Below are 26,737 nucleotides of genomic sequence, written 5' to 3'. Positions count from 1 at the left end.
ATTGAATTTTGTGTAAATTTAAATTTGCTTTAAACCTGAACATGAGAAGAATTCTCGAAAACGTTGTTTACATTTACATATATGAATATAAGAAAATATTCTTATCTATTATTTATTTGAAGAGCTCATATTCTCTCCAAGAACGTAATTTATTAGATAGGTACTTATTCAAATTGTTGTAAACTCATTTAAAAAATCTTCTGTTTCCATACAAAAAGTTCTGGGAAGTCTTCTCTTAGTTTCAACATTTTCAATTTCAACCATAGGGAAGCGCTTACTTAAGCCTAGTACGCTGCTGATGCGAAACGAAAAATTTTCAAGTCTCCAAAGTCGACAACGAAAATGCTAACGAAAAAATATCATCGAGTATTCTGTCAAAGTCAAAATAAAAAAAAAATAAAAATTAATTTAAAATCAAGAAAAATCCATAGAAAATAATTTTTAAAGCAAGAAATAAATGAATTAAAAGTGAAAAAACCGTCAACACTGCTCTTGGAGTCAAGAAAAATGCACAGGACAGTAAAAAGTAAGTGACAAATGAGTGAAAACTCTCCAATTTTTCGCTAGAGCTGCGTACTGAAAAAGGAAAAGCAAAACGAAATTTTCCGTTGTGGATTTCGCTAACGAAATTTTGTATGGAAAACTTCTTTTCGCTTCAGCAGCGTACTAGGCTTTACACGTGATGTTGTTTTAAACTTTAAACCTATTTTGAAGTTCCATATTCCAATCCAAAATAAAAAAGTGTTTCTTATACTAAAATAACTTTATTTTCTCGATATGTATTTTAACACATTATATGTACATCAATTAATACAATAAAATGCGTATACAGTTAGAATGTCCAATTAAATATATATCACAATTTAGCTTATCTCAAAATTTTCTTACACTTATTTCACATCTTTTTCATCCAAATCAATTAAACTGACTTCTGGTATGATTTCTCCATTAACTTTTAGTGAATGCCGAATGCCATTACTCTCGCTACCTAAGCGAGCACACAATTGGAATTTAACTCCATTCTCTTCAAAATCTGTATCAGTTCCGCCATCGACAAAGTCACCCTAAACAATTAAATGAAAGCTAAATTGGCGAATTTATGACTGATTTATCATACCATTTCACTTCTTAGTTGGTCATTGATGAAAACATTCAAAGAATCCAGTTCTATAAAAACGAAAATTTAGAAAAAAATATTTAACATTTTTTTATATTTTACCTAATACAACCCTGTATTCCACCCCATCGACGACTGTTAACCATGTCTTTAAAGTCCTTGCTTGCTCCTCGGTATATTGCTTATGAGGTCTTCCATCGATATAAAGTGAATATTCATATTTAAAACCTGGTGCAGGATCAACTCTTATTATGCACCTTGCATTGTCAATTTTAAATGAATCATCACCAACAAGCTTGAACATCCAATCTCGTCGAATTATTTCCTAAGAAAATTTAAAAGCATATAAGGATAAAGGTGCACATTGGGACAAAATAAAAAAAATACTTTTCCATTAACCCAAATCATTCGTCTTCCACTCGTAGTGCCATGATCAAACTCAATGCGATACATTTTTCCATTTATTGGAACACACCATCGGGCCACAAAATTACCTCGAGCATAACGATTTTCTTCGGCTAAATGATCCTGGACCAATTCTGGTTCCTTGGCAAGGTTTTCGATTTTGAGTGTCGGTGAGAGAAATGACATTTTACATTGGAAAATCTGCAAAATAAGATTCAATTAAAGAAATTTAAATTTTTGAGAACTTTTTATTCAGTAACGTTTTTGAAGGACATTTTGTAATTGAAGGAATTCTGTATCTCAACCTTCTAGGGGAAAAAATGTCTACTCAAATAAAATAAATATTATAACCTTTAAGCAAATGATGTACTTGAATTTACCAAAAAAGAAGCTTAAAATAGCTAATATTTTATACTCGGAAATAAAACATTTATTGCAATATCAGTAAATAATAATCTTTCTAATAAAATTCGTTTATCGAACTTCGAACTCCATTGAGGCTATGTCAGAACTAAAACCTTTATGCTGTATTCAAATCTGGGAATGCAATAGTACCTACTGGAGGATTCACTACCTCGTATCGTAAGCTTTAAAGAAAGTAGGTAAATAATTGATGACATGTAAATTTGTAAAGCAAAAATACAGTACGGTTCATTAATTAAATCCACAAAAATATTCAACGTGTTGGCTTTCTGTCAAGAACAATTCTTTACTTGAAAATGTTGACCTCGAAATGTGAAAATTACAGAATACTACTCGTAAACGTATTTCGGGATGATATTGAATAGATCGTCTAAATTGTTCATGGCAAATAAATAAACAAATAGTCCAGTGCATTTATAATTTGACCCAGCCGTTTTGTACCACCCCCAAATTTGTTTTGCTCATTCGATAGAGAATTGGATAAATATCATAACCCTGATTTTTCGCACTCGTGAAACTCACCTTTTGGAAGCCATTTTGGATTTTAGTTTTTATTAAATATCTCGACTTTTGTACATCCTAAGTAAAAGTTGGTTATACCAAAGACGTAGACAATTAAATTTCGCGTCTTTCATGTGAAGAAAACTTTTACGATATTCTTAATATTAAAAAAGTTACAAGTCAAAAAAGTAAAAAAAAAAACGAAAAAAAAGAAAATTTTTCAAGTTTTGAGCACTTTTTATCAAAATTATGAAAAAAACCTTACGAGAAAAGATTGTTCACCTTGAAATTCTCTGTTTTTTATGTTTACTTTTTTTTAAAGTTTTTTTTAACCAAATCTTGAATTTCAAATGATTAGTGTGTATTTTATTTTTTTTTATTTTTAAGACTCTTCAAAGGGGTTATTGAGATGTGAAGTTCAACTACCAAAAATAATAATCAACAAAAAACTTATCTATTTATTTGAACCATATTGTATACAAAAAAAGTTGTTGTCATTTGATAGAAAGGATTAACAGACATAAAATAAATCTAATAAACGAATAAATGATTTCGTGTTCTGAGACATTTCGAAGCTCATAAAAAACAAACAAATGCGAAATATGACACACATAGGATGGCACACGTGGATATGGAATAAAATAAAACCACTGTAATTATTCGTTATTAACACTTAAAGGAATACCTCAAACCACAAAGGATTCCATTTCGAAAATTAAGTTTGTGTCTATTATTAATATTTTTGTTAAATAAAGTTGTTTGATATGGTGAATAGCTGAGTTAGTGTTGGTTACTTACTTAAGGTGTTAGTGTGAGTTAGTGTAGGTTAGGGTTCGTTAATGAGATTCGTTAAAGGTGCGGTTATTTTTTAAGGTGACAATATTATTAAAATATTGATAACACATAATAACAAAAAGCAGATATAACCCATGTAGTCAGGGAAATGAAATAATGCTGGAAGTAAGAGTTTTAAAAATTATGTTAATTAAGGATTAAAGTTTGAACCGAACAAAGGGCGTTTGCCCGAGGCAACTTTAAAAAAAAAACTCATTCTTTGCTCAAAAGTTATTTAATGCCGACTTTTCACGAGTCGATTTTATCCGCGCGATATGTCGGTCGATTAGGATTTTTTATGGGGATTGTCATTTTAGTCGCCTGCCACTTACGTTCACACGTGTCGAAAAGCTTCGCCGCACGGCAAAAATTGACTCGTGAAAAGTCCCCATAAAGAATAATTTTATTAGCTTTCAAATGCTACTTTTAAAATTTAGATTTTATAAAAAGGAAGAAAAATAAAAAACTATAAAAGACTGTCTTGAAGTTATATTTTATGCTACAGAAAATTCGCACTAGACTTGAAAGTGTAAATTGAAAATAAATTTTGTACTGGCACCCCACAAAAAAACCTCTGTTTTGATAATGAAAGTGCTCTTCCGCATTCATTTTATCAAACAAAGGTTGATTATTTAAAAAAAATGTTCATTTATTTATTTATTCAACACGTTAAATGTTTTTGTCATAACTTTTTAACTAAGGCTGGACTAACGAAAAAAAAGTAATGGAAGTTCAAGTTCAAAATTGAATCGTTTAGGTATTTTTAAAACATGATAAGTCCACTTTTTTTTTCAAAATTCGTTTTTTTAACTGAATATGTTCTTGGGGGATAACCACACCTGCCTTCAAAATATGAAGCATCTACTCAGTCTATATTCGATTTTACAGCTAAGCGAAAAAAATTTGTATTGTCAAAACATCATAAAAGTCCCGGACTTATCATCTTTTGAAAATAAACAGCAACTTTTTTATGAGTAATTGACTACACATAGAGAAGCTGACTACTGACTCAAAATCTTAAGTTGAAAGCGTCTTTCAAGTAAAATAAATACTCGAAACATTATATTCTATTCCCAAATGCAATTGTTTGATAGACTGAGGCTTTACAAAAATTGTATATTCATTTTAAAACTAATTTCACATTCGTTTATTTTCAAAGTATGATAAGTCCAAAATCGTTTTTATTTTTTATCTTTTAAACAATCGGTCGAAAAAGTAAATACCAAACGATATTCTGAAGCTAGGTAAAAGTTCTACAAAATATATTTTTTATACATTTTACTACACTTAACAAAAGAAAATAGAACGTTTTTTTCTTTTCCTGAAAAATTTGAAATCATGGACTTATCATGTTTTGAAAATAAATGATTCAATTCTAATAACAAACTTAACCCTAGTTTACGGATTGGGGTTCGTGCGAACCCCAACGCATGTTTAAATGGTTATAACTTTTTTCTAAATCGTTTTTTCGACCTGGGATGAAAACTCAGTGAACGAAATTAATTTTTGTTTACGTTTTTTGTCTTTTTTCCATAAAAGCGGTTTTATATAATTTTCTGGAATTTTTTTCTGAAAAAAAGTCACAAACCAAACTTGGGGTTCATGCGAACCCCAAGACTTAAAATGGACTATTTTCAACAATTTTTATTATATTTTGGCAAAACCAAACACGTGTTATCATAAAAAGACACCGCAACTGTCACCTTAATCAATAACAGAAAGATACAATGCATCAAATTGTTGATAATGAACAATTAGAGGTGCATAAAAGCTGGGGTTCGCGCGAACCCCAAGTTTGGTTATTGCATTATTTTGCGTGCCGTAAACTAGGGTTAAGACAAAACGTTTCATTTCAATGTAAGCCCTGTTCCTTTGGGAGGTGGCAAAGTACTACTAGTAGTAGTAGATGATAGTACTAGATTAACCAAAACATCTACTATTAGCAGACTACCACTTCCAATGGAACAGGGCTGTAGATGAAAAACAAAATGCACGACTCGATCTCACGAACTTTTTCTTAAGTTTCAGATTGCTTTAATTTTTAAAACTTTTTATATAAATAAGATTTTTTGTTAAATGTTCTAAAACGTACATATCAAAAAAAAAAATTAATTCGTTCTTCAAATAAAACAAAATAACAGCATCTGGAATGAATTTCAGCAATTTGATTTTTTTTATTAGGGCGCGTTTTTAGAAAAAATCAAAATCTGTTTTCGTCAGTTTCTCGGTTTGTTTTTTAGAATATAAAAATATCAATTGAATTACCAATTGGAAAAAGGGAATAAATCCATCTCATCTTATTGTTCGCAAAACGCAAATAACTGCACAACTTCTTTATTTGATGGTTCTATGAATGTGGTTAGGCTAGTCTCACGTTAGTCTTAAAATTTGAAAATTTACACTTTTCAAACAACCTGTAATATTAGCTGAGTGCCATTGCTATATTAAAATACAAAATTAAAATTTATCAGTAGGAAGAAGGAAATAAGGCCGGGATTTGTTTCTTTCTTTAAACTATTTTTGTTTAAAATCACTTGTATACTCGTATGATTTCTATTAGAAAATCGTTTTTTTTTCTTTCTTTTGTATAGAGACAAGATTTACATCAAAATGTAATTTTAGGAATATTGAGGACTTATTGCTTCTTTTAATTGGTGATTCAATTTTGCTTTTGAGTTGAAGAAGAAGAGACGGGAAAAAACCAAGGGGCTCTCCCTGCTAAATACTGGAAGATATATAAAAAATTGAAATTGTTTTTGTTGATGTTTGCTTCCCTCTGTTAGATACTTATCAATCATTTAATTTTTTTTTTACGAAATAACTGATAAATACATAAATTATTGGCATGTTTGTTTGAGCAAAATTTTTGATTTCAAACGGGTTTTTAAAGTTTGGTGGATTGTAAATTCGTCCGTATTTTGAAACATCAATGAATCCGCAAAATGTGTTCGAATACGGAATTTCGAACAGCGAAAATTTGAAAATTCCACTGAATAAAATGGTCCTTTTTAATCATTAAATTGGCGGCGGAAAACAGAAATGTTCTTAAGTCCTAAGTAACAAAGTGTTTAAATTGGTAAAAAGTGTGAAAAATCAGTTTATATAAATTGCGAGCGTAAGCGAAATAAAGTTTACCCATTCTTTACCTTTATGAAAAAAAAAAACTGTTTTTATCACTGAGATTTTGTAACAAAAATGTATTCATTTGATTGAGTTTTAAATTTAATTGGGAATTTTAAAAGCAAAATTTTAGATAATCCAAGTTGCTTGGCAAACTAAATATCTGCTTCACTTGAGAAAAAAAAAAAAACAAACAATAATCTTAAATTGTTTAATTTATATTTTCTTTCCTACTTTTGCAAAAAGTGGCCAATGTATGCTTCGACTCATCTCAATGCAATTATGGAAATCGAGTGTAAACAAGCCAATTTTAATTATTTGATTGTTTTGAATAAAGAGAAGAGACATGGGTTTTCGGATTTTATTATTTCTGAGACAGTTTCATTTAGCGCCCGCGGGGCCCCTCTAAGCGCGGGGCCGTGTGGGGGGGCACACTCCGCACACCCCTTCCGCCGCCGCCTCTGTCTGTACTGAAAAAGCAATCACTTACACCGTTTTATATTTTTGTTTTTACTTTTGAAAAAAGTTAACAGAGATTATATTAAGCCTGAAGCTTTTCTATGTGCTCATATGGCAAACCAAAATCAATCAATGATTTTTACACTTGAAAAAATATTTTTTTTTGTGGTTTTTAAGGTGAAGTAAAACAAATCAACTTAAGCTTCTTAACAGGAGTGTTATATGGACTACATTCAATCAAATAAGAATTTTAAGTCAAATAAATAACATTTGAGGCGCAGTGCCCACACAAGTGGATTTAAAAAAATGTTCATTTATGTGGATTAAAAAGGTCACTGCGGTGTATGCGTACTATTTTTTATTTTATTTAAAAAAAAAAAAAATAATAAAACTAGTTGGCCAACCAACTAAAGTTGGGATGAAGAAAATAAATGGTGTTTTAGCCTGGGCTTACCTTGGTTCAACAAACTCCAGTTATAAATTAACGATTTTTTATTTTTTGTGGTTTTTGAGATGAAAAAAAATTCAAAAATTAAATTCGGAATTATTTTAGAACTAAGGGTGGGCTAGCGTAATAAAAAGTTGGGCTCTTCTGGGCTAACCTTGGGCAATCGAACCAGGCAGGTTAAAAAAATTAGAATTGGGAGTGCCAACTACTACATATAGCCAAAAAAAATCCCACAGTAAGTTGAATGGGACAGAATTTGTTACATTTTATATATACAGTTTGTTCATTATTGCAATACCTACAAAATAATCGCCTTTGCTGATGAAATTTCCATTACAAATTGCACATCTCGCTCTGCTGTCCACTAAGAAACAGCTGGAAACGATGCTTGAGTGCTTCTTTTTCCATTGGTGACTTGTGACTTTCGATGTTTCGTATTTTATATTGTTAGCCAATGCTTGCACCGTTTGCAAAATAATAAGGCAAGAATTTGCTAAACAAATAAACGATTTCGATTTCGTTGGACATCCTGAAGCCGAGTTATTATCAAAAAACGATATTTTTGGGTGTTTTCGCACTGGTTTTACTTGCGTTCATTTATCAATTGCTCGGCCAAATGTTGATCATAATATAAGCTTTTTTCGAAATAAAAACGAAAATGTGTTTTTTAACAACTAGAATTTGACTTAAACTGGCTGCAATTTTGTAGTTATTCATTTTAATACAATGAAATTACATTTAAACGATAGAAAATATAATAAGGAAGAGAATGTATGTATTATGTTTTGGTCTACGACAAACTGGAACAAAGATATTAGCTTAGAAGTGAATAACTCCGCTAAAAAGTGAGAAATTGGGTTTAAGCCTTTTAAATATACCCCTATCGATTCATGAAATAAAAATTGACAGTGCCTCTGTACACAAGGTTAGGCCCATTTTTCCGACGCTTTGACAGGAGTATAACTATTGGAAATTTTACAATTTTTACAAGGCAGCGGAAAATTTTGGACATTTTTCGACACTATCGCAAATATTGCGAATTAGAAACACAACTTTAACCAACTGTGTCAAAAATCGGGCCTACCAGATTCGACCCAAGGTTCGATGTTATAAAAAAAGACTTCTTGGAAAATTGTTCGATTTCAGTACTTTTTTTATGTTTTTATTTGCTTTTGCAATAAATCAGCCTTAACTCGAACAAAATGTATCTATAAAATCCATCAAACACATGGAAACACATATATTATCACTTTTATATTCCATGTTACACATGTGAACTCATTTTACCATAAAAAAAGAGTTAAGACATGCAATCGATTCGATATAACCCTTTCGTATGTAAAGGCTTTTCCTTCCCATATACCTTTTGTATCGAAATAAACTCACATTTGGCTATAATTCAACTTCTCTAAATACAATATACATAAAAATCAATATTTGTAATAAATATTCAAAAATATTTTTTTTAAAAGCCAACAAATTTAAAACTATTTATTTCCAATTGAATTGAAATTTAGGCCAAGGAAAGACACAACAAACTTCAAGAAGTTATGGGTTCCAAAAAATAACTGCATTTAGTTAATATTCCTAAAATGCAAAAGTTCAAAGAACTTCTAGTAGGCTACTCTCAATACTCTAAAAAGAAAGCAAACACTTTTCTCAACAAAACTTCTTTCAAAACTAAAACTGACCCTTGAAAGTAGAAAAAGGAACTTCTCTTGTTTCACCACACAATTCACAACTTTACTCAAGTATTACTACGTCCTTTTGACTTCTAGCACAAAACTAAAACCGGGAAATAATTTCAGCGTCAAAAGTACCATCGAAACAAGTACAACCAAGGCGAGACCATTCTAACACAAAAAAAAAAAAACGGAAGGACACAACAAAAACAACAAGAGTAAGCAATTGTTGTATCCTGAGAATTCAAATAATAAGCAACACACGCCAAGGTCGACATTAAAAAAATGGCCGCATGTTCATTTACATTATAAAATATTCCTTTGGCGCGGTAACGGTAGGCCGAGGCGCAGTGCTTCAACCGCGACCTGCATTGCACTTAGCCAACATAGTTACATGGTGGGCGGTAGTTCCGGGATGGAAAGTGAGGGTGGCAGAAGAGCTCAAGCTCAGCCATCCCTTTTTTTGAATTGCCTCGGTAACGGCTGAGACCAAAACTGTGTCCTTGGGTGTTGGTTGGTTTGGCAGAGGGAGTGGGAGTCGGTCGGTGGGTGGTAAAGTAACTGTTTAAGCAATTTCCGGGAGGTCGTGTAGTGAAGAGCTCTTGGGTAGCTCAACGAACGCCGCCGTTCGTTGCAGTTCTGTATCGTATGTGGATGTATGGAGTGTTGATACAATCGACGCGTTTTCTAAACTCTAATATGGAAATATTATGCACGAGTGTGCCTAATGTTAGGTAAACAGTGTAGGTTATTCAAATTGGAGTGTAATTGTAACAAAAGAAGTTGGAGTGTGTTTTGATATTGCTGTTGCACTGTACTCGCCGTACTCCGTTAGAAATTCAACCAAGGAAAAAGTTTTTAGAGTTTCTTCTTCTACATCCGGGGGTAATGATGTTTAGAGAGAGTGCTGGGAGAGGATAAACAAAAAAACAACACGTCGGTTGGGGTAAATCCTTGGTATATGAATTTTTAGTGGATATATGTTGTTTACTTTTTCTTGTAATTTTGAAGAAAGAAGAAGGAGCAATAGGTATTATCGTTTTGATAAGGTAATTTAATTTTAATTGAATTATGTATTCAGTTCTTCTACTGGGGTAAGAAATCTCATTTGAGTTGAGGTTTTTACAACACTCCTTTATTTTCTTTTGCAATCCAGCCAGCGGTTGCTGAGAAATTGATGGTTAAATATGTATAAAAAGATCCCTTTTCTTTCGAAATTCGATATCCAAGCGACGAAATTTTGGTGTGGAACTTAAAAAAAACAAGAAAATTTAATTTAAAATTTAATTGTTTCCGCTAGTTTTGTCCTATAGTTCTAAAAACAGCTTTCAGCTTTCAATTATTTCATTTGAGAAGCATAGCAAATTTTGTTTCTTATTTTTAGCCTCCAATTCCATCCGTGGAGGGTATTGCCCTCATTTAGATCGTACCTGATGTTCTAGAACATTTTTTGAGATTGTATTTTTACGACTCCTTCTTTTGCAAAAACTACTTTTGAATACCCACGTTCTTTCATAAATATTTTAATATTTAAAATACAAATAACTTTTACACATGAACGAAAACGGTTTGATGACAAATCACAAAATTTGCGCATACTCATAATGAAGCCACTTATTTTAAATTTTAAGTCTTGCCAATTTTTTTTTTTTCAAAAATGGTCTGCCTTTATAGGTGGTCTTGCTCCCGATTCCCCTATGTACAAATTAAAAGGTATTTAAAACTTAAAAAGGTATTTAAAAAAGCTTATTGTTTCACCTTTCATATGAATGACGCTTTAATCATATTTTTATGATGCCTAAAAAATTTTTTTTTCACTATTTAGGCTTATGTGTGACATTTAAAAAATTTTCTTATTTGATCATGCTGCAAAGATATGTTATATGTCATCTTTTCTTTTAAAATAGGGTTGCCACCTAGAAGTTCCAATTTTAAAAGCGGTAACCCTACTTTTTCATTTTCTCTATCAATCTATCTTTCTTTTCACACCAATTTGAACCCCTAACCTCGTGAGCTTAGTAGTAACTCTACGGCCGTTTCTCCGAATATTGCCTACTCTTACCCTACTCTACATTTATGTCTATAACTTTTTTCACACAGAGAATTGAAGTTTGTTGCCATACAAACAATTGATGTACGCAAAAATACCTTTTCAATGACATATGACTCATCGTTATTGGTCTCAGGGCCAGCTCACATACATAAATTACCATTGTCCTTTCATTTATTTACCTGTTGAAGAAAACAAGATAAAAATAAAAAACGGTTAAAAACGGTAAAAAAAACTTGGGACAAAAAAACTTGTTTTTCCCGGAATAACGGGAGATTTTTTAAACGCTATAAAAAATTCAAAAACTCACCCAAAAATACCCCAAAAAAGTAAAGTTTTTCGAAACGCAGAGACTCAAAGAAAAAATCGTAATAGACCCCTACAATTTTTTTTTATTATCTTTTGAATGGCGTTTTTTAAATTGTCAAAAAAAATTACCCCTACTTATGATCACTACTTTGTCAAAGTTCTACCTCATGTTTTAGTTTAAAAAAATCATTTATAACTTGGTTTTGAAATTTTTCAGAATTTTTGTCAGCTTTACAATAAATTTATCAATCGATTAAAAAAGAATTCAACTTTCTACAACGTCGCGTTTAGAAAATACCTACTTTTTTCAATTTTGTTTTACTCCTATTTACCCTATTAAATGACGGAATTTTTAAAGATTCTTCATGCCTATTCATCTTTAGGTTAATATCTTTCAAATAAGCTTTAGAGGATTTTCGTATCTCTAATAGTTTATTTTAAATTTTTAATTGAAATTTTTGCCGCAATGCTAAAAATTTCAAGTGGAACAGGAGAAAATGGCGTCACTTTTTCGTGGTCGCGTTTAGAAAATACCTACTTTTTTCAATTTTGTTTTACTCCTATTTACCCTATTAAATGACGGAATTTTTAAAGATTCTTTATGACTATTCATCTTTAGGTTAATATCTTTCAAATAAGCTATAGAGGATTTTCGTATCTCTAATAGTTTATTTTAAATTTTTAATTGAAATTTTTGCCGCAATGCTAAAAATTTCAAGTGGAACAGGAGAAAATGGCGTCACTTTTTCGTGGTGACTGCCATTATTCATCGATATATTTTTACATTTCTTGTAAAATGAATAAAAAAATTTAAATAAAATTATTCTTAGGAATGTTTCAAAATAAGAGCGACTCTATCGTACATTTTTTGGGTAAATATTTGTATCACTTCTGTGTCAATAAAATCACCTTCCTTATAAAAACAAAGTTATATTAACTTGAATTTTAGTTTTGAGTAACTATCCCAAAATTATCCCGAACTAAAAAATCTTTAAAAATAAAATACAAATTCTCATATTGTTTCTAGTTTTATGTAGCAACAATTTTAATCTGGCATTGCTATTTTAAAATTCATCCAAACTCTCCATTCTACAATAAAAATGAACTCAAAATTCATCTGTTCTGTTTCAATTCAAACTGGTTTCAATTTCATACCACAAAGTGAATTGAAACAAACAAAAATCACAAAACAATTCATTTTTGTTCATCCGTTTGCTTTTCTGTCTGTCATTCATACAAAATTCATTTTCATTCATTTGCCATCGCCTTTTCTTCTTCGAACGGTTATTACAGTTACATGCGTGAACTGTATCTTTAGTTGTAAATTCTCCTTCATCGTGTTTTATTGTGTGTTCTCTCAATATCACGGTGCGCCGTTATTTTTGTCTCGTGTGATATTTTTTCATATTATTATTATTATTGCATATTCTCTCATTATTCGCTCATACGCAACAAAATATAAAAACGCACTTTGTTTACAAATTTACATGATTTCCTTTTCGTCTCTCTCTTGGCCGTGTAGTAGATAAGTAGGAACAGACAGGACACGGAGACGGACAGTAGAAATAGCACGCGTCATAGAAAGGATATTTTACTAAATATTGAGAGAGAGAGTCTCACATATATTTAGGAAGCAAAGGAGCATTTTTTTTTATGTATGTTGAAGTGTATATCCTTGTGAATTATATAATTGCGTTTGGGATTCGTCCTTCGTGAATACAACAACAACAAAATAAGAATAAGGACGACAAAAGGAGAGCGAGACGAAAATTCCGCAATAATCATTTTATAGCATTTTGCCAGGAGCAAAAAAAAATACAACAACAAAATAAAATAAATGAAATTAGGAAGAATCCTGTGAAGTTCTTCTTCCTTCGTCGAGTGACGCTCTGTCAGTGACAATATCCTTATACCTTTTTGTGATCCGTCGAAAATATATAAATAATTTATTTTTCTATACCGTTTCGTTGTGTGTGCAATTTAATTGAGTATAGGTGTATTTTGGAAACTGTAAATTTTATTGCAAATTTATGTGATCCTGCAGCTTTTTTGTATGCAAAACAAAGAAAAGAAATAAAAATAGAATAACGAGAGAAGAAGAAAAAAAAAAAACGAATAGAAAACCTTGTTATCCTTTACTGACTGAATGACGTCAGTTAATTTACCTATAGTGTGTTTTTATTATAGTGTGTGTCACCTTTGGTTTAAATAATTGATTAGGCTTTAGTGTTCGACTCGACCCGACCAAAACGCAAAGTGTTCTCTTCTCTACAATTACTGTCGACTACTCTGTAAGGTCATTCTATTGTTCTATGTGCTTTTAAAACAACAACCAAATAAAATCTGTGTTCTCGTGTATACACTTTTGTATCCTTTTTGACGTTGTTTTTTCCGTATTTTTATTGACCAACAAGGAATACAAAAAATATATAAAAAAAAAAAAAACAACGTAGACGAAGTCAAATATATTTTTAAAGAGGTAAGTGAATCCTTTTTTTTTGTTGTTTTGCTTTTATACAATTTTTGATTGGATAAAGGAATGAAGAGAATGCAAAAAAAAAGTGGTTTATCTGGTTTTTATTCGTTCGTATTAGATTCTTTTCTATTTATTCACGAGTTTTTGTTTGAGTTGAGTTCCCTTTTTTTTCTACCTGACGAAATAGGGTGCTGTTCTTTGGTAAAGGTGTTTTGTTTTTTTTTTGCAAGGTTTAGCTGGACCATTGAACTTTACTATGTGCAATGATATTTGCAAGTTGAAACACGATGAACTTATCTTATTTTCTTTGGATAGAGGGTGAATAATATCCAGGACGAATAAAATATCAAGGACTCTGTCTTGGAAAGATTTTTATGAACTTTAACCTTTTTTGTTTTCGATTTACAAAATTGCAATACTCGTACCTACCCAATTTTTTTTTAGTTCGTTTTATTAAAAGAATAATTATTTATTAGAAGGCATTTAGATATCGTTGTGCATTTATTTATTTCAAGGTTTTATCCTGACGAAAGAAATAATACTAATACTGTGGGTGGGGGTCTTTCCGTTTTTCGATTATACCCAGACAATATCGTTTTGACGATAATCTTACTTCACTTCAAAACGATAATCACTTCTTTATTGGACGATATCGTTTTGACGATTGAAAATATTTTTCTGTAATTTAATAATCCTCAAAAAGATATCGTCAAAATGGAAGCGCATTGCTTATTTGATGAGAACTAAATAGTAGATCTCGTTTTTTAAGCATTTTTTTGTTGCAAATAAAAAAACTTCAATGCAAATTACACATTTTCTGCATTAAAACATTTTTGTTGCAAATAAAATCAATCAATGCATTAAAAATTTTTTTTTAATATTCGTCGAATTTCTTCCAATTTTCACTATTAGTTTTTTGCATTACTTTTTGTTTAAGCTTAGGGGAGTAAGGGGCGAATGTGGACAGAGGGAGATGTGAACATCGACGTTTCTATTCCACTGGTTGCACATTTTGACATTGCATTGCCATATCAAAATATTTAACCAGTGGACTAGAAACGTCGATGTCCACATCTCCCCCTGTCCACATTTTCCCTTCCTCCCCTATTTTTTTTTTTTGAAAAACATTTTTTTTAATGTGATATCTTTAAATGTTAGGCAATTCAATCAGGCATCATCATTTCAAATATTTTGGAAGATTCTCAAACTGTGATGTAGAAAACAACTTTGACGAAACTTCGTGAACCCGTAAATGAGTCCTCAAAATTTTTGAACCAAACTAGTCTAGTCATGTTTTGTCCACCCAAAATTTTCGTATGTTTCAAACTTATTTTAGAGCAAGTTCTTATATTTTTTTTTTTTTTTCAAAGAAAGTCTGGAAAATCGCTTTCCATAACTTCAGTTTGAGTATTGGACCTAAATTTTCAAGAAATTTTTAATCAACACTTAAAAACAAAGTTCATTAAAAATTCATCGACCTGTTATCAAAATATTGATTTTTCAAAAAAAAAAAACTACAGCTACAGCTACACTGAAGGAAAATTCATTCATTCATATTTTTGGAATGATTTGCATTGAAGGCGATCATTTTTTAAATCAAAGTAAAACATTCTTAGTTTAGAGTGATTTGTAGTTATAAAACATCCTCAAATCAAAGTTGTTTCAATTTTGAAAAAAATATAAAAAAGCTAAAGTCTGACAAACATTTAAAATTTTCTAACGCTGTTTCAATTTAAATTTAAATAATCTTTTATGTTAGTTGTTTCAACATTAAATCAACGTTGACTACATTATGTTGCGTTTCTTTTCCCTCAGTGTACACAAACGCTTTTGTACAAAAATGTTCGATAAAATAAATACATTTTTTGCGAAAAAATGAGAAATTAAAAAAATTAGATAGGTGAGGTGTGTCTAATTTTTTAGATTTTTTTACAGCTGTTTTAAAAAAATTAATTTTGCCTATAGGAAAAATTAAACCCTCACGCAGAAAAATGACCGGTTAAAAAAAAAAAAGTAAAAGTCGTGTAAAATTAAAAGAAGGAATTTGCTAATATAGCACCTGCAAACCTACCCGGTTAAAATTCATGAGTCGACTCGACAAAAATCTCAAATTTTAACCGAGTTCCTCGATAAATATAAACAACGTTTATCGGTTAAAATAACCTTCTATTTTTAAATAATTTAATTTTAAAGGCTACTATGTTGATCTTAGCAACGAGAGCTACTTATATTTTAACCAAGACTACGATATTTTTAACACGTTTTTTTTCTAACCCACCGAAAAAGTTCTCAGTTAGACTTTATTTGTCTGCGTGATCACAAACCAAGTTTTAAACAAATTGCAGATAGAACAGACAGATAGAATTTCACTTGAGTTCTATAACTTAAAGGGGTGCCGCCCGAACTTCATTAAAACACAATAGTACATCAAAAATGTGCAGAAATACAAATGGCACCTCTTAAATTTCTAAAAATATAGTGAAATTTTAATCAACAGCTTATTTCAGCACATAGGTACAATAATAATAACACTGTCCAAGTCGAAATCTTTGACAAGTGCGCTGTTGACTGTTCCCCCCTGTTTCGGACCTGAGAAATCGATTGGCATCATTAGTTTTTCGATTTATCGGTATGACTTCGAACAAAATTTTTTTCGGAAGTTTTTTCAATAATTTTAGGCATTTTGCCCGGTTTAAAGTCATTTTTCTTGTATATATTGCAATTTTTCTGCTCAAAAGTTATTATCTACCAGTATAAACTACTGGCTTTGTGAAAATGTATATCTTAGTGACGAACGTGTTGCCGTTGTGTTTTAATACAATTTTTTTTACATTTAAAGCCGATTTGTGAGAAAATTGCTTCTACCGTCTAAACGATTTAGTCTTATCCTTCTCTCCAATATAATTTGTTTCTGTAAATAATCTAAATAATCCTGTTTTTTTATGAAATTAAAAAAAAAAGCTTTAAAAAAAAATTTATTTTTAGTTTAAAAAACAAAACGGCAACACCGGCAATTTTTAACACATAGATTTTAAAGTATTTTTCATAACCGATGTTTAAGAACAGATATTATCAAAATTGGATCTTTAATTTGCTGTAGTTACTCCACTCAAACATAATAAAACCATAACAATGCAAAAAAATCCAAATTTTTTCAACAAAAACTTGCTAAATTGTTAAATAAATTGCATAAAATTGTTTGTTTGTCTTTATGCTGGTAGTAAATAACGTTTGAGCCGAATAAATAGCAATATATGTAAACAAGAAAATGACTTTAAACCCGACAAAATGCTCAAAATTATTGAAAAAAACTTCCGAAAAAATTTTGTTTAAAGTCGTACCGATAAATCGAAAAACTAATGATGCCAATCGATTTCTCAGGTCCGAAATAGGGGGGAACAGTCAACAGCGCACTTGTCTCAAAAATTTTATTGAAAAAAACTTGGACAGTGTAATCAATTAAAATTCAATCATCTTAAAATATGTAATTTTTCTCGATAGGTACTAAAGTTAAACTTAATGGATCGGAAGCCCGTTTAAAAGAATAGTCTAGTCTAGTCAGTAAGTGCGATATCTAAAATTAAAATTTTAATACAACTTAAACACCTTTTTGGAAATAAAAGAATGGTCTTGTACCTACATACGTGAAATTCATAATCTTGTAATAAAGTCTTAATTACGTTGCTTAAGGCACAACTCTTATTATTTGCTAATAATACTTAAAATGTTCAATAGGGTTGGTTAATGGTTGTTTGACACCTGTCAGAAAACACTCCTTATGTATTCTTCTTACCACTATCGTAATCTGTTAAACCAGCTTAAAAAACAAAAGCAAAACTAAAGCTGTTAAACAAAATCAATTTTTCTGCTTGACTTAAGTTAAGACACTTAATCCATGTTTGATACAAATACCTACCCAAGAGTACAGACTTTGCTTCCTTAACGTCTTGAAAGCTGAAACATTGATTTAGAACCTCTCAAAAGCATGATAAACTATCTACACATTACGTTTGTACGGCTGCTGGAAACAAGTTACATTTTCTCTAAATCAGCTAATCAAGCGAATTACTGATTAAATAATGTTATCCGCAACAACAACCAAACCACTCCTCGTGAGCAGGTTCTCTATATAATTTGACATTAATTAATCAGTTTCATTAATTCAAGGCGAACATAACAAAAAAATAAAAATATAAATCTACTATTCGTTGGATCTGGTTCTGGCTTCCAATAGAAATTCATAGGACAAGACTCATGACATGATAAAAAAAATCAAAAAAAAACTCTTAATCTAAAAATCCGGGAAAAAGTCGGACTAACAAACACAAGCTGGCTGACCACTTTCAATCGATACAAAATCATTTGCTTTGCTTCGTTTATAGTTTTTTGTCAGTTTTGTATTCTCGTCACACAAATCCATGCAAATTAACTTAAGATACATTAAATCTTTTTTTCTTTCTTTCTGGTTAGATCACTATTTTTTTTTTCGTAAAGGCTGAACTAAGTCTTTGAACTTCAGATTCAATGCCAATCCACCCAAGCTCTGGCAACAAAACTATCTACCTACTTCATCATCATACTAACAAACTCTGAACTAAAAAAGACTGAATACATCGCAATGAACTCAAACTCTGCCTCTCAGATAAAAATGATAGAATCATAGTAGAATGAATATAAGAAGGTTGAGGTTGAATTACCTTTTACCAAACTGAGCAAGCGACCGACCGACCGACAAAATGACGATGAAGAGAGAACCATTCTTCGTCATTCAATAAGATTCAACATTCAACATCCATCCAAAGAGTATAAACATAATTTTGTACCAAAATACAAAAAAGAAAAAAAAAAAAATTGTATATAATACAAGCAGATGTAGATGTTTGGCAGATGATAGTTGAAAAATAAAGGTGGTTCAAGAGGGGAGTGAAAAACGGGGTCGTAGGTAGACTGGTAGAATAGAACATGAAATTTAGCAAAAACTCTGAACAAAAAAAAAAAAAATACAAATAAGCAAAGGTATAGAAGATTCAGAGTGTTTGAGTTGAAATTTGTATAGCACACTATTATTTATCTTCTGAATTTTGAGTAAGAAAGTATTCATTTCAAATTGTGACAAAAGGTTTTAATGAGATAGTCAAATTTTGGTCTTGGGATATGGATCGGGAAGTGGAGATCGTTGGATGAAAGGAAATAATTTTGGGCTTAAGAGTAAACGAGGGTTTAATATCAACATTGATCAATGATCATATCAATATATCTGTCATCCAAAACAAATAATCTACAGTACTGTGCAAAGCAAACTAATAAAGATATTTATTTAAAATATTAGCGTCAATTTTTTTTTAACTATATAGAATCAAATCTCTTTAATTCAAGTTCTGTGGTCGGAAATTCTTTTTAAGGGATTGTGTGTTTATGCTTCTAACAATACATAGTACACGCATTTGCTTTTAAAAGAAATTTTAACAAGGCGCTCCTTTCAAATTTTGTTTTTTATTTTTTTTTTTGGATAAAAACTGGATCATCGAACATTTTTTTGAAATGTTTCCGAAAAATTTAAATCATTTTTTAAAGGTTTACCCCCGTTTTTAATTATATTCCTTAAAGCAAATACATTACACACAAAATTTGTTTCCGAAAAAAATACTATTTCAGACCATTTTTCAACAAAAGTGACTGAGCTTTGACTCCATTTTCGAAGTGATATTTCTATTACAGAAGATTTTCATGTACTCAGATCTAATTTTCTCACCAGACTCTGAAAGAAGAAATGCAGATATTTTTACTGGAAATTCTCCTAACAAATAGATAATAGAAAGCCATGGAACCGTTATAGTTTTAATTTGGAGTAACAATCTATCCTACTGGTAACAATCCCTCTATAGGCTTCAATAGCTGCAAGCTCGAGCATCAGAGGATTACCTAGACTGCTCGAGCTTGCAGCTATTGAAGCCTATAGAGGGATTGTTACCAGTAGGATAGATTGTTACTATTGCTGGTAAGCAATAAATCAATCAGCCTAAGTCGATTTCGGGGCATAATTTTTAGAGATGAGGATTCCGTACTGACATAGCGGAATTTCAAGACTTTTTTCTCCAGTCTTCTTTTTACTGTGAATTAGAATTCAAACATTTGATTCTTAGCAATGTGATGTTGGCCCCTCCTTGCTTAGTTTTGTTTGCAAAACTGTTTTTCGTTTGCTCATTTTCCAACTTTATACAGGATATAGATAGCACTCTATTTTTTCGTTAGCCAAAACTTATAGTTCAAAAATAGTACCGTACCTAGCTGAACATAAATTGAAGAATTTTTATCTTCAAATTCTTAATTTGCTTTTGTTCATTCAAAGTTGACGATATTTACTTTCAATTTTCAACTCGAGAGTTGATCACATTTCAGTTTTCTCAACTTCTGGAAATAGTAGAAGTTAAGCAAGCAAGTTTGCGATTTTGGATGAAAATGTCATGTTTTTGTTTTGTTTTATTTATTGAGATATCTGGTGGTAGAAAAAAAAATTAAAATTGAGCCATAATTTCTCGAACCATATTTTTTAATGCAAAATTGGACTGAAAGATATCGCAAAAGATAAACTTCTTATACAATAACAATTCCCATCTTCAGATTATATAGCAAAAATTATTTTTTATATGTAATTATTTTGAAAGATAGTGAATTATCAAAAGACAAATACATTATACATATATAAATACATTTTAAATTTCGTTTACGCAAATTATTACTGATTTTTGCTCTTTGTATATAACTTCTGGATATTTCCTAACTGCAGAACTTATTTTTCCTAAAAAAAAAAAAACAAAATAATGCATGACAAAAAATATTGATTTCAATTAGGTATTATTTACTCATATTTGACATTTTGAATACCTACAAAAAAATGCATTGATACACAAAACTTCGAATTAAATGACATTTTGTTTGCATTTCAGATTTGAAGTTGACAGATTTTGTATCCCAGGGATAATTTTGAAACTGGAAATTGGCCAACCTTAGTTTTTTTATCTTGAGAGTTGAGAAACAAATGGTAAAAAAAAATAAATGTTCAACTTGCGTCGCAACTCTCGAGTCGGAGTCAGCTCTGTGAGTCCAGAGCTCAAATTTTTTGAACTACACAGAGAAAAATATGACCCGTTAAAAACTAACAGATTGCCATATTGTTTTTCCGTCCATACATTTCATAAGGAAATCTTATTAAAATCAACGATTAATAAGGTTTTTTTAAGGAGATTTCTTATTATTTTTATAGAGAAAATCTTATTAAAATTTGACTGAAAAGTTGATTTTTTTTTGCAACTTAGCACTAGAACAAAAATCACGATCATTATTTTCATGGCAGGTTGGTTCAGGTGGTAAGGTGGGCGACTAATGATTTGAAGTCTCCAGTTCGATTCCCAGCCTGGTCATGGTTTTTTTTTTATTTTTTTGCAGATTTAAAAACAATAAGGAAAACCCGATTGTTTTAATAAGGTTTCCTTCTTGGATGAAAACCATAGAGAAATCTTATTGTTTTTGTTCTATTTTATGTGGTCTATTTTTCTCTGTGTAAACTAGTCTAGTTTGTTTGTCCACCTTTTGTCCATATGTGTTCGTTTTTCCACCCTTAAAAATAATTTTAGATCAAATTCTTCTTTTTTTTTCTTATAGGAAGTCTGAAAAATGAAAAACCGTCTAAAACGCTCTAATTTAAAGATAAACGTATAAAACCAATTCCATTCGTTTGTCCACCTCGAGTTCTGGCTACAAACCAAAAATCATTTTTGATCACTCTTCGTTTAGAAAATACTTCAAAAAGAATATTTGTACTGAAAATTGCAAAGTCCCCTAAAACACATGAAAATGTACCTACCAAAAATCGTTGTTTGTACATCCTATACATTAAGAAGATATTCAAAAAACCAAATTTGCACTGAAAAATTTCAAATTCCCCTAAATTTTGTGGTTGTTTAAAGATTTTAGGGGACTTTGAATTTTTCGTGGAAATCCTGTTTTTCGAAAAAAAAAATGAAGCACCAACCAAAAATTGAAAACGTCACAAAACTCGCACCAAAAATCTTATCAGAACATTTAAAAAAGTAAATTATTTCAACGTAATCTTTTTTTAAACTTAGTCAAACGTTGATAGTTTTTGGACTAAAAGTTACATACAAAAATAAAATTGATCAAAAAACAAAATAATATAATATATCAGTAGTTTATCAAATATGTGTCTCTTCAAGATCTGTTTCGCCATACCCTTTTTTGAAATGCTTTTATATTTTATTTTTTGGCTACTTGCATCCAACTATATTCAAACGCATAACCCAACGTTTATCCAGATAACTTTACCATCCCTAGCTTTAAAAATACCATTGTGTCGTGTTAAAGGTGAAAGCAATCAAATTCATTGTGCCTTCCTGGTTTATCAGGATCTGTGATTGCTTTCTGGTTTTTCGTGTCGTAAATAACTATATCTACGCAGCAACATTGAGTCCGCCTGACTGCAATAAATTTCCCATGCAATCTTCAAAGTTTTTGCGATTGAACCTGGTATAGGTATGAGTATGTGATTTATTGCCAAACGATTGAGGAAGAAACTTTTCAATTTAAAGGAGTAAAAGTAGAAAAGGACTGTTGTAATACATTTATTTTTCACTAATAAAACTTAAGCCTGAATGAAAATATTTTCTCAGCAATAAAATTCGTCTAAAACCTTTTGGTTTCATTAAAAATCCATTAAATCAAACACTTGCTGTATATTCATTCCAAAAAAAGGGTCGCAGGACCTTTATTTTCGACTAATTGTTTGTGGTTATTTCATCGCTTTTATCACCCGCTCCCTTAAAAGAAATAAAAACAAAACAGAAAAAAAAACTGCCAAATAAAATTTCATCAAATATAAGCGCCTTACGCCATTAAATAATTGTCCTCATGCACGCGTCCCGTTTCCTTTTGTCCTTTGTTTGAAAAAATTCCAATAAAACTTCCAGAATTTGTCTCTCCCACGATTACGTAACAATTGCTTTCTATTGACCGCAACCAAAATAATAGAACAGCAGTCAAGTCAAGCCCTACCCTCTACGAGTCGTCAAAACCATAGAAACAGTTATATAAACGCGAAGACGGTTTAGCTATTTGTTGTTGTAGTGTTGTGTGTTGTAGGGAAGAAGTCACAATAGATTCGTGCGCTGAACGTAGTCCTGCGCTTTTGAATGGCGCCACAAAGTCGTCCTCAAACATGAGACATGTGACACACAAAAAGATAGGAATTCCTTAAGTTTTCACAATTTCACACACACAAATATTTTCTTTATAATGCTTTTGAATATGAATTCGAGAATGACAGAAGGGAAATGCCACCGTGAGACAAGTTAACAAAGGTCTTATGGCAACGACCATAACAAGGGGGTCGCTCTCTCAGTTAGTCCCTATGCCTTCAAGTGCAATGGTGCAATTTAAAAAAATAAAACACACAAAAAAATAAATAATAACCCAGGTCTTGAACTAAGGCCAAGCAGCAACAGCTACGAGTTCAACCAGTACAACAGTCTGCAGTAGCATCTCGTTAACTCCTCGGGGCCAATTAAGCGGTTTGACATTTTCATATAGGCAATGTGATGATGGAAGGGAGATATAACAGCAGATAGGATCTCAAAATTCAGTGCAGAGCTCGAAAAGGGCACCCCGAACGCACGAACTTATGAATTTAAAATGCCATTAGGCTAAAAAATCAAAAGGGTAAGATGGATTGTACGCATTGCGGTGCAGACAGTGCTGTCATTTTTTTTTTTTTTTTGAAAACTGCTACTGCACAAAACCACATCACTGACTTGTGGGTAAAGCAATGAGAAAACCACATAAAAAAAAAAATGAAAAAAAGATCAAAAAAAAGAAAATAAACCTTCACATGAAAATTTATGAGATTTTTATTTCTTTTAATTTTAAAGAGTTTCTCTTTTTTTTCTCCCCTTTTTATTTTGTGGGTGGATTTTTATTGTAATATTGATGGCGAATGTAGGTATGACGAGGTCTTGAGGGGGAAAAAGGAAACTTTTGCAAAACAACCCTGGGAAGAATTCCGACACTTTACACTCATTTTCCGCACCACAATAAGATGTGTTGTGCACTCCATTCGTACTTACGGTGAAAATAACGGCAACGTCACCGTAGCGCCGTTTTATATACCTATATAAAGCGAATGAGATGCTAACAAAAAAGGGGGCGCGAGGATGCATTTAGGAGTGAAAAACAAGAGAAGAAAAGGATGTGAGCTTATTTTTGGTAGGGTTGCCAGTAGAGTTTTATAAAGCAAAAATTAAGATTGGCAAAATATTAATGTCAATGTTTTTTTTTTTTTTGTTAATTCTCTCGGGACTTGTCTAGACAATCACGTTGAAATAAACATAACAATTCTCTTAAAACTCCGAGTTAGATGCCATTACCATTAAATATATCAACTGGCGCCAAACGTGAAGTCACAGTAGATATTTTTTTTTTAATAAATGAGTTACTTAAAAAGGATTGATCTTAAATCATGGAATTTTATTAATACCTGTTCTCTTATGTTTTTTTTTTCATAACTGGCGCCCAACGTGAGTTAGGTCATCTAAGTTTAAAATGTTCGTAGAATTATCTGTAAAATGATTATTTATAGATATTAGCTCATAAAAGCCATTGTTTCCTATGCAACTATTGATAGCTTTGACATGTAGTGGTGTTGAACTATATCCATCACCTAAGACTCGCTGCTACCCTAAGTTCTGGTTCGAAGCAGAATACCCAATCATAATTTTAATACTCGATGTACTCTTGCTGAAAAGCTTTTTAAAGTATGTTATTCCAATAATAAAAAATCCCCCATTAATAATAATAGCCTATTCCGGTAACTCTGAGAAAAAGGATTAGTTAGATTATTTTTACATTGTGAAAAACACCATAACGCAGGACCACAACACAAAAAGGTTCTTGGGATTTTGGGAACGTTTTGATTTTACAAATTAAGAATTGTTTTTTTAAGGTCGAAACCAGGGATGAGATTTTTTGTATTGTACTGAAAATTTCATTTGTACTGTATTGAAATGGCTCCAATTGTATTAAAATATATGAACAGTTTGATCAGTTTTATAATTATTTTTTGGTTCAAAAATCTTAAAGTTAAACAAAATTTTCCAGACACACATTAAAAAATTGTATTGAATTGTACTAGACCACTCATTTGTATCGAATTCGATACAATTGTATCGACTTTTCCAAGCCTGATCGAAACTCCTATACTATATTTATGCGAAATGGGGTCCTTGATATAAAGTTCGAATTTCACGTAAATCCTCGATTAAAAAATGTAAGTATTGGGCAAGTCTGGCACTGGCAGTTCTCGCTGGGCATAAATTTCATAGAAAACGTTTTTTGAAGAAAAGTTGTAGAAAACAATATATCAGTCAAAAATTTGCTGCTGAAAAAACTTTTTGCTGAGTGGCAGAAAGATAACAAGCCCTAAACTACAACTACTACAAACTAATCATGTTTAAAAAGTAGCATGCCCTAAAGAATGAAGGCGGTTTCCCCTTTCGTATGTTATTTTCTACAAACATTTATAATTTTTCAATTCTTTTAAGAAAATCCATAAATGAGTAAGTCAAAGAATTTCTCTCCAATTGCCACTCGCAAATTTCATGGCGCACATTGGTGCCTATTTTGATCATTTCCGTGGCAATTTTTGTATGAAAATTATTAAAATTTGTCGGTGTACGGCATCCAAAAAGACTGCCAAAATTAATATATTTTCTTCAAGAAGGGCAATGAAAATGACGACGAAATTCATATTAGGCACCACTGTTCGGCAGCCCGATGCCCTTAACAGGAAATGAAGATAACTCAAGAACTAAAGCCACTAGCAGGGTTTGAAAAAAAAAGTGAAGTAGATCCAAAATTTCGGAAATAGATTTCAAAATTAAACTTTCAGAAAATTTATTTACAAAAATTTATCTTAAAAAAATTATTTTTCAACAAAATTATTTTTCTTTACTTATTTTATTATGATCTCTTCCAAAAAACCTTTCTCATCTAGTGGTTGTAACAGTGCTTTGGGGTATAACGGTTAATTTAGCATAATCTAACAAATTTTTGATCAGGAATTCTTCAAAATTAGTCAAAATTACTTTAATAAACTTTATTTATATCTTGAATTCGAAGAATAATTGACCTTCATTCATCTTTTGAAATTTCAGTTGAGCTTTTTTTCTCAATGCCTCGACCAGATTTAAAATTGAAGTTAAATCCCTTTCTCTAAATTTATTATTTGAAAAATATTTTTCAATCGAGAAATAGAAGTAGATCCTGAAAAAGAGAAGTAGGGAAGTAGATTTTATTTTTTTCCCAAAATTGAAGTAAATCTACTTCGATAGAAATAAAGTCCGAACCCTGGCCACTAGGTCATATTAAGCGAAGCACAGTGGAAAAGATTCTCCGTTTGTGTAAAAAGAAAAACCAAATTGTTTGAATAAATTGTCATGTTTTGATTTCTTTCTAAATAAAGGTTGAACCCAAAGTAATCAATTTCTTGAGTTTTGAAAAAAATTGCAATACAAGATGTTTCGAAATCTTTTGTTGATGTTCAACTTTTAAAAGAAAAAAATACTAAATTCTTGAGTTAAAATAAATCGAGAGTCTTGCACAAGATAAGATCATGAAATTTGATGGAGAATGAAAAAATTAAATTATTCACATCATGGAGAATAGTTGAAGAACCAAACAAAAAAAAAATAAATAAAAACTAGATTTCTTCAAAAACTCTGTTTAAAAACCGAGCGTTTCTGAGTGTTTAAAAAAAAAAAGTATTCCGAAAATCTTAAAATTTTCAATTCCACACTTTGTATAAACACGAACAAAATACAAACATTTTTTAGCCAAACTTAAAAGC

General features: G+C 31.0%; 2 protein-coding genes across 2 annotated transcripts in view; one reads left to right on the top strand and one right to left on the bottom strand.

Annotated features, from left to right (window-relative positions):
* Positions 1-807: 807 nt before the first annotated feature.
* On the bottom strand, positions 808-9,098 carry LOC129919915 (fas apoptotic inhibitory molecule 1). The gene is made up of 5 exons (XM_056001025.1): positions 8,999-9,098; positions 1,505-1,723; positions 1,220-1,442; positions 1,118-1,167; positions 808-1,064 (listed from the first exon to the last, which is right to left on the bottom strand). The coding sequence occupies exons 2-5, from the start codon at positions 1,706-1,708 to the stop codon at positions 891-893; spliced, it is 651 nt and encodes a 216-aa protein (XP_055857000.1). The 5' UTR covers positions 1,709-1,723; positions 8,999-9,098; the 3' UTR covers positions 808-890.
* Positions 9,099-12,658: 3,560 nt separating this feature from the next.
* LOC129917834 (protein unzipped) overlaps positions 12,659-26,737 on the top strand; it is an 89,975-nt gene continuing 75,896 nt past the window's right edge. The window contains exon 1 of the mRNA XM_055998007.1: positions 12,659-13,827. The gene's annotated coding sequence lies outside the window, so the exon portion shown is untranslated. The remainder of the gene's footprint in view (positions 13,828-26,737) is intronic.

Source organism: Episyrphus balteatus, chromosome 4 (assembly GCF_945859705.1).
Source record: "Episyrphus balteatus chromosome 4, idEpiBalt1.1, whole genome shotgun sequence".
Taxonomy (NCBI): Eukaryota; Metazoa; Arthropoda; class Insecta; order Diptera; family Syrphidae; genus Episyrphus; species Episyrphus balteatus.
The sequence above is the reverse complement of the archived record's forward strand: the minus strand, read 5'-3'. Positions and strand labels throughout refer to the sequence as shown.

Coding starts and splice junctions, on each gene's coding strand:
- LOC129919915 (XM_056001025.1), bottom strand. CDS start 1,708: ATGTCATTTCTCTCACCGACACTCAAAATCGAAAACCTTGCCAAGGAA. Junction 1,168..1,219: donor GGAATACAGGGTTGTATTAG/GTAAAATATAAA, acceptor TCGTTTTTATAG/AACTGGATTCTTTGAATGTT. Junction 1,065..1,117: donor ACCAACTAAGAAGTGAAATG/GTATGATAAATC, acceptor TTAATTGTTTAG/GGTGACTTTGTCGATGGCGG.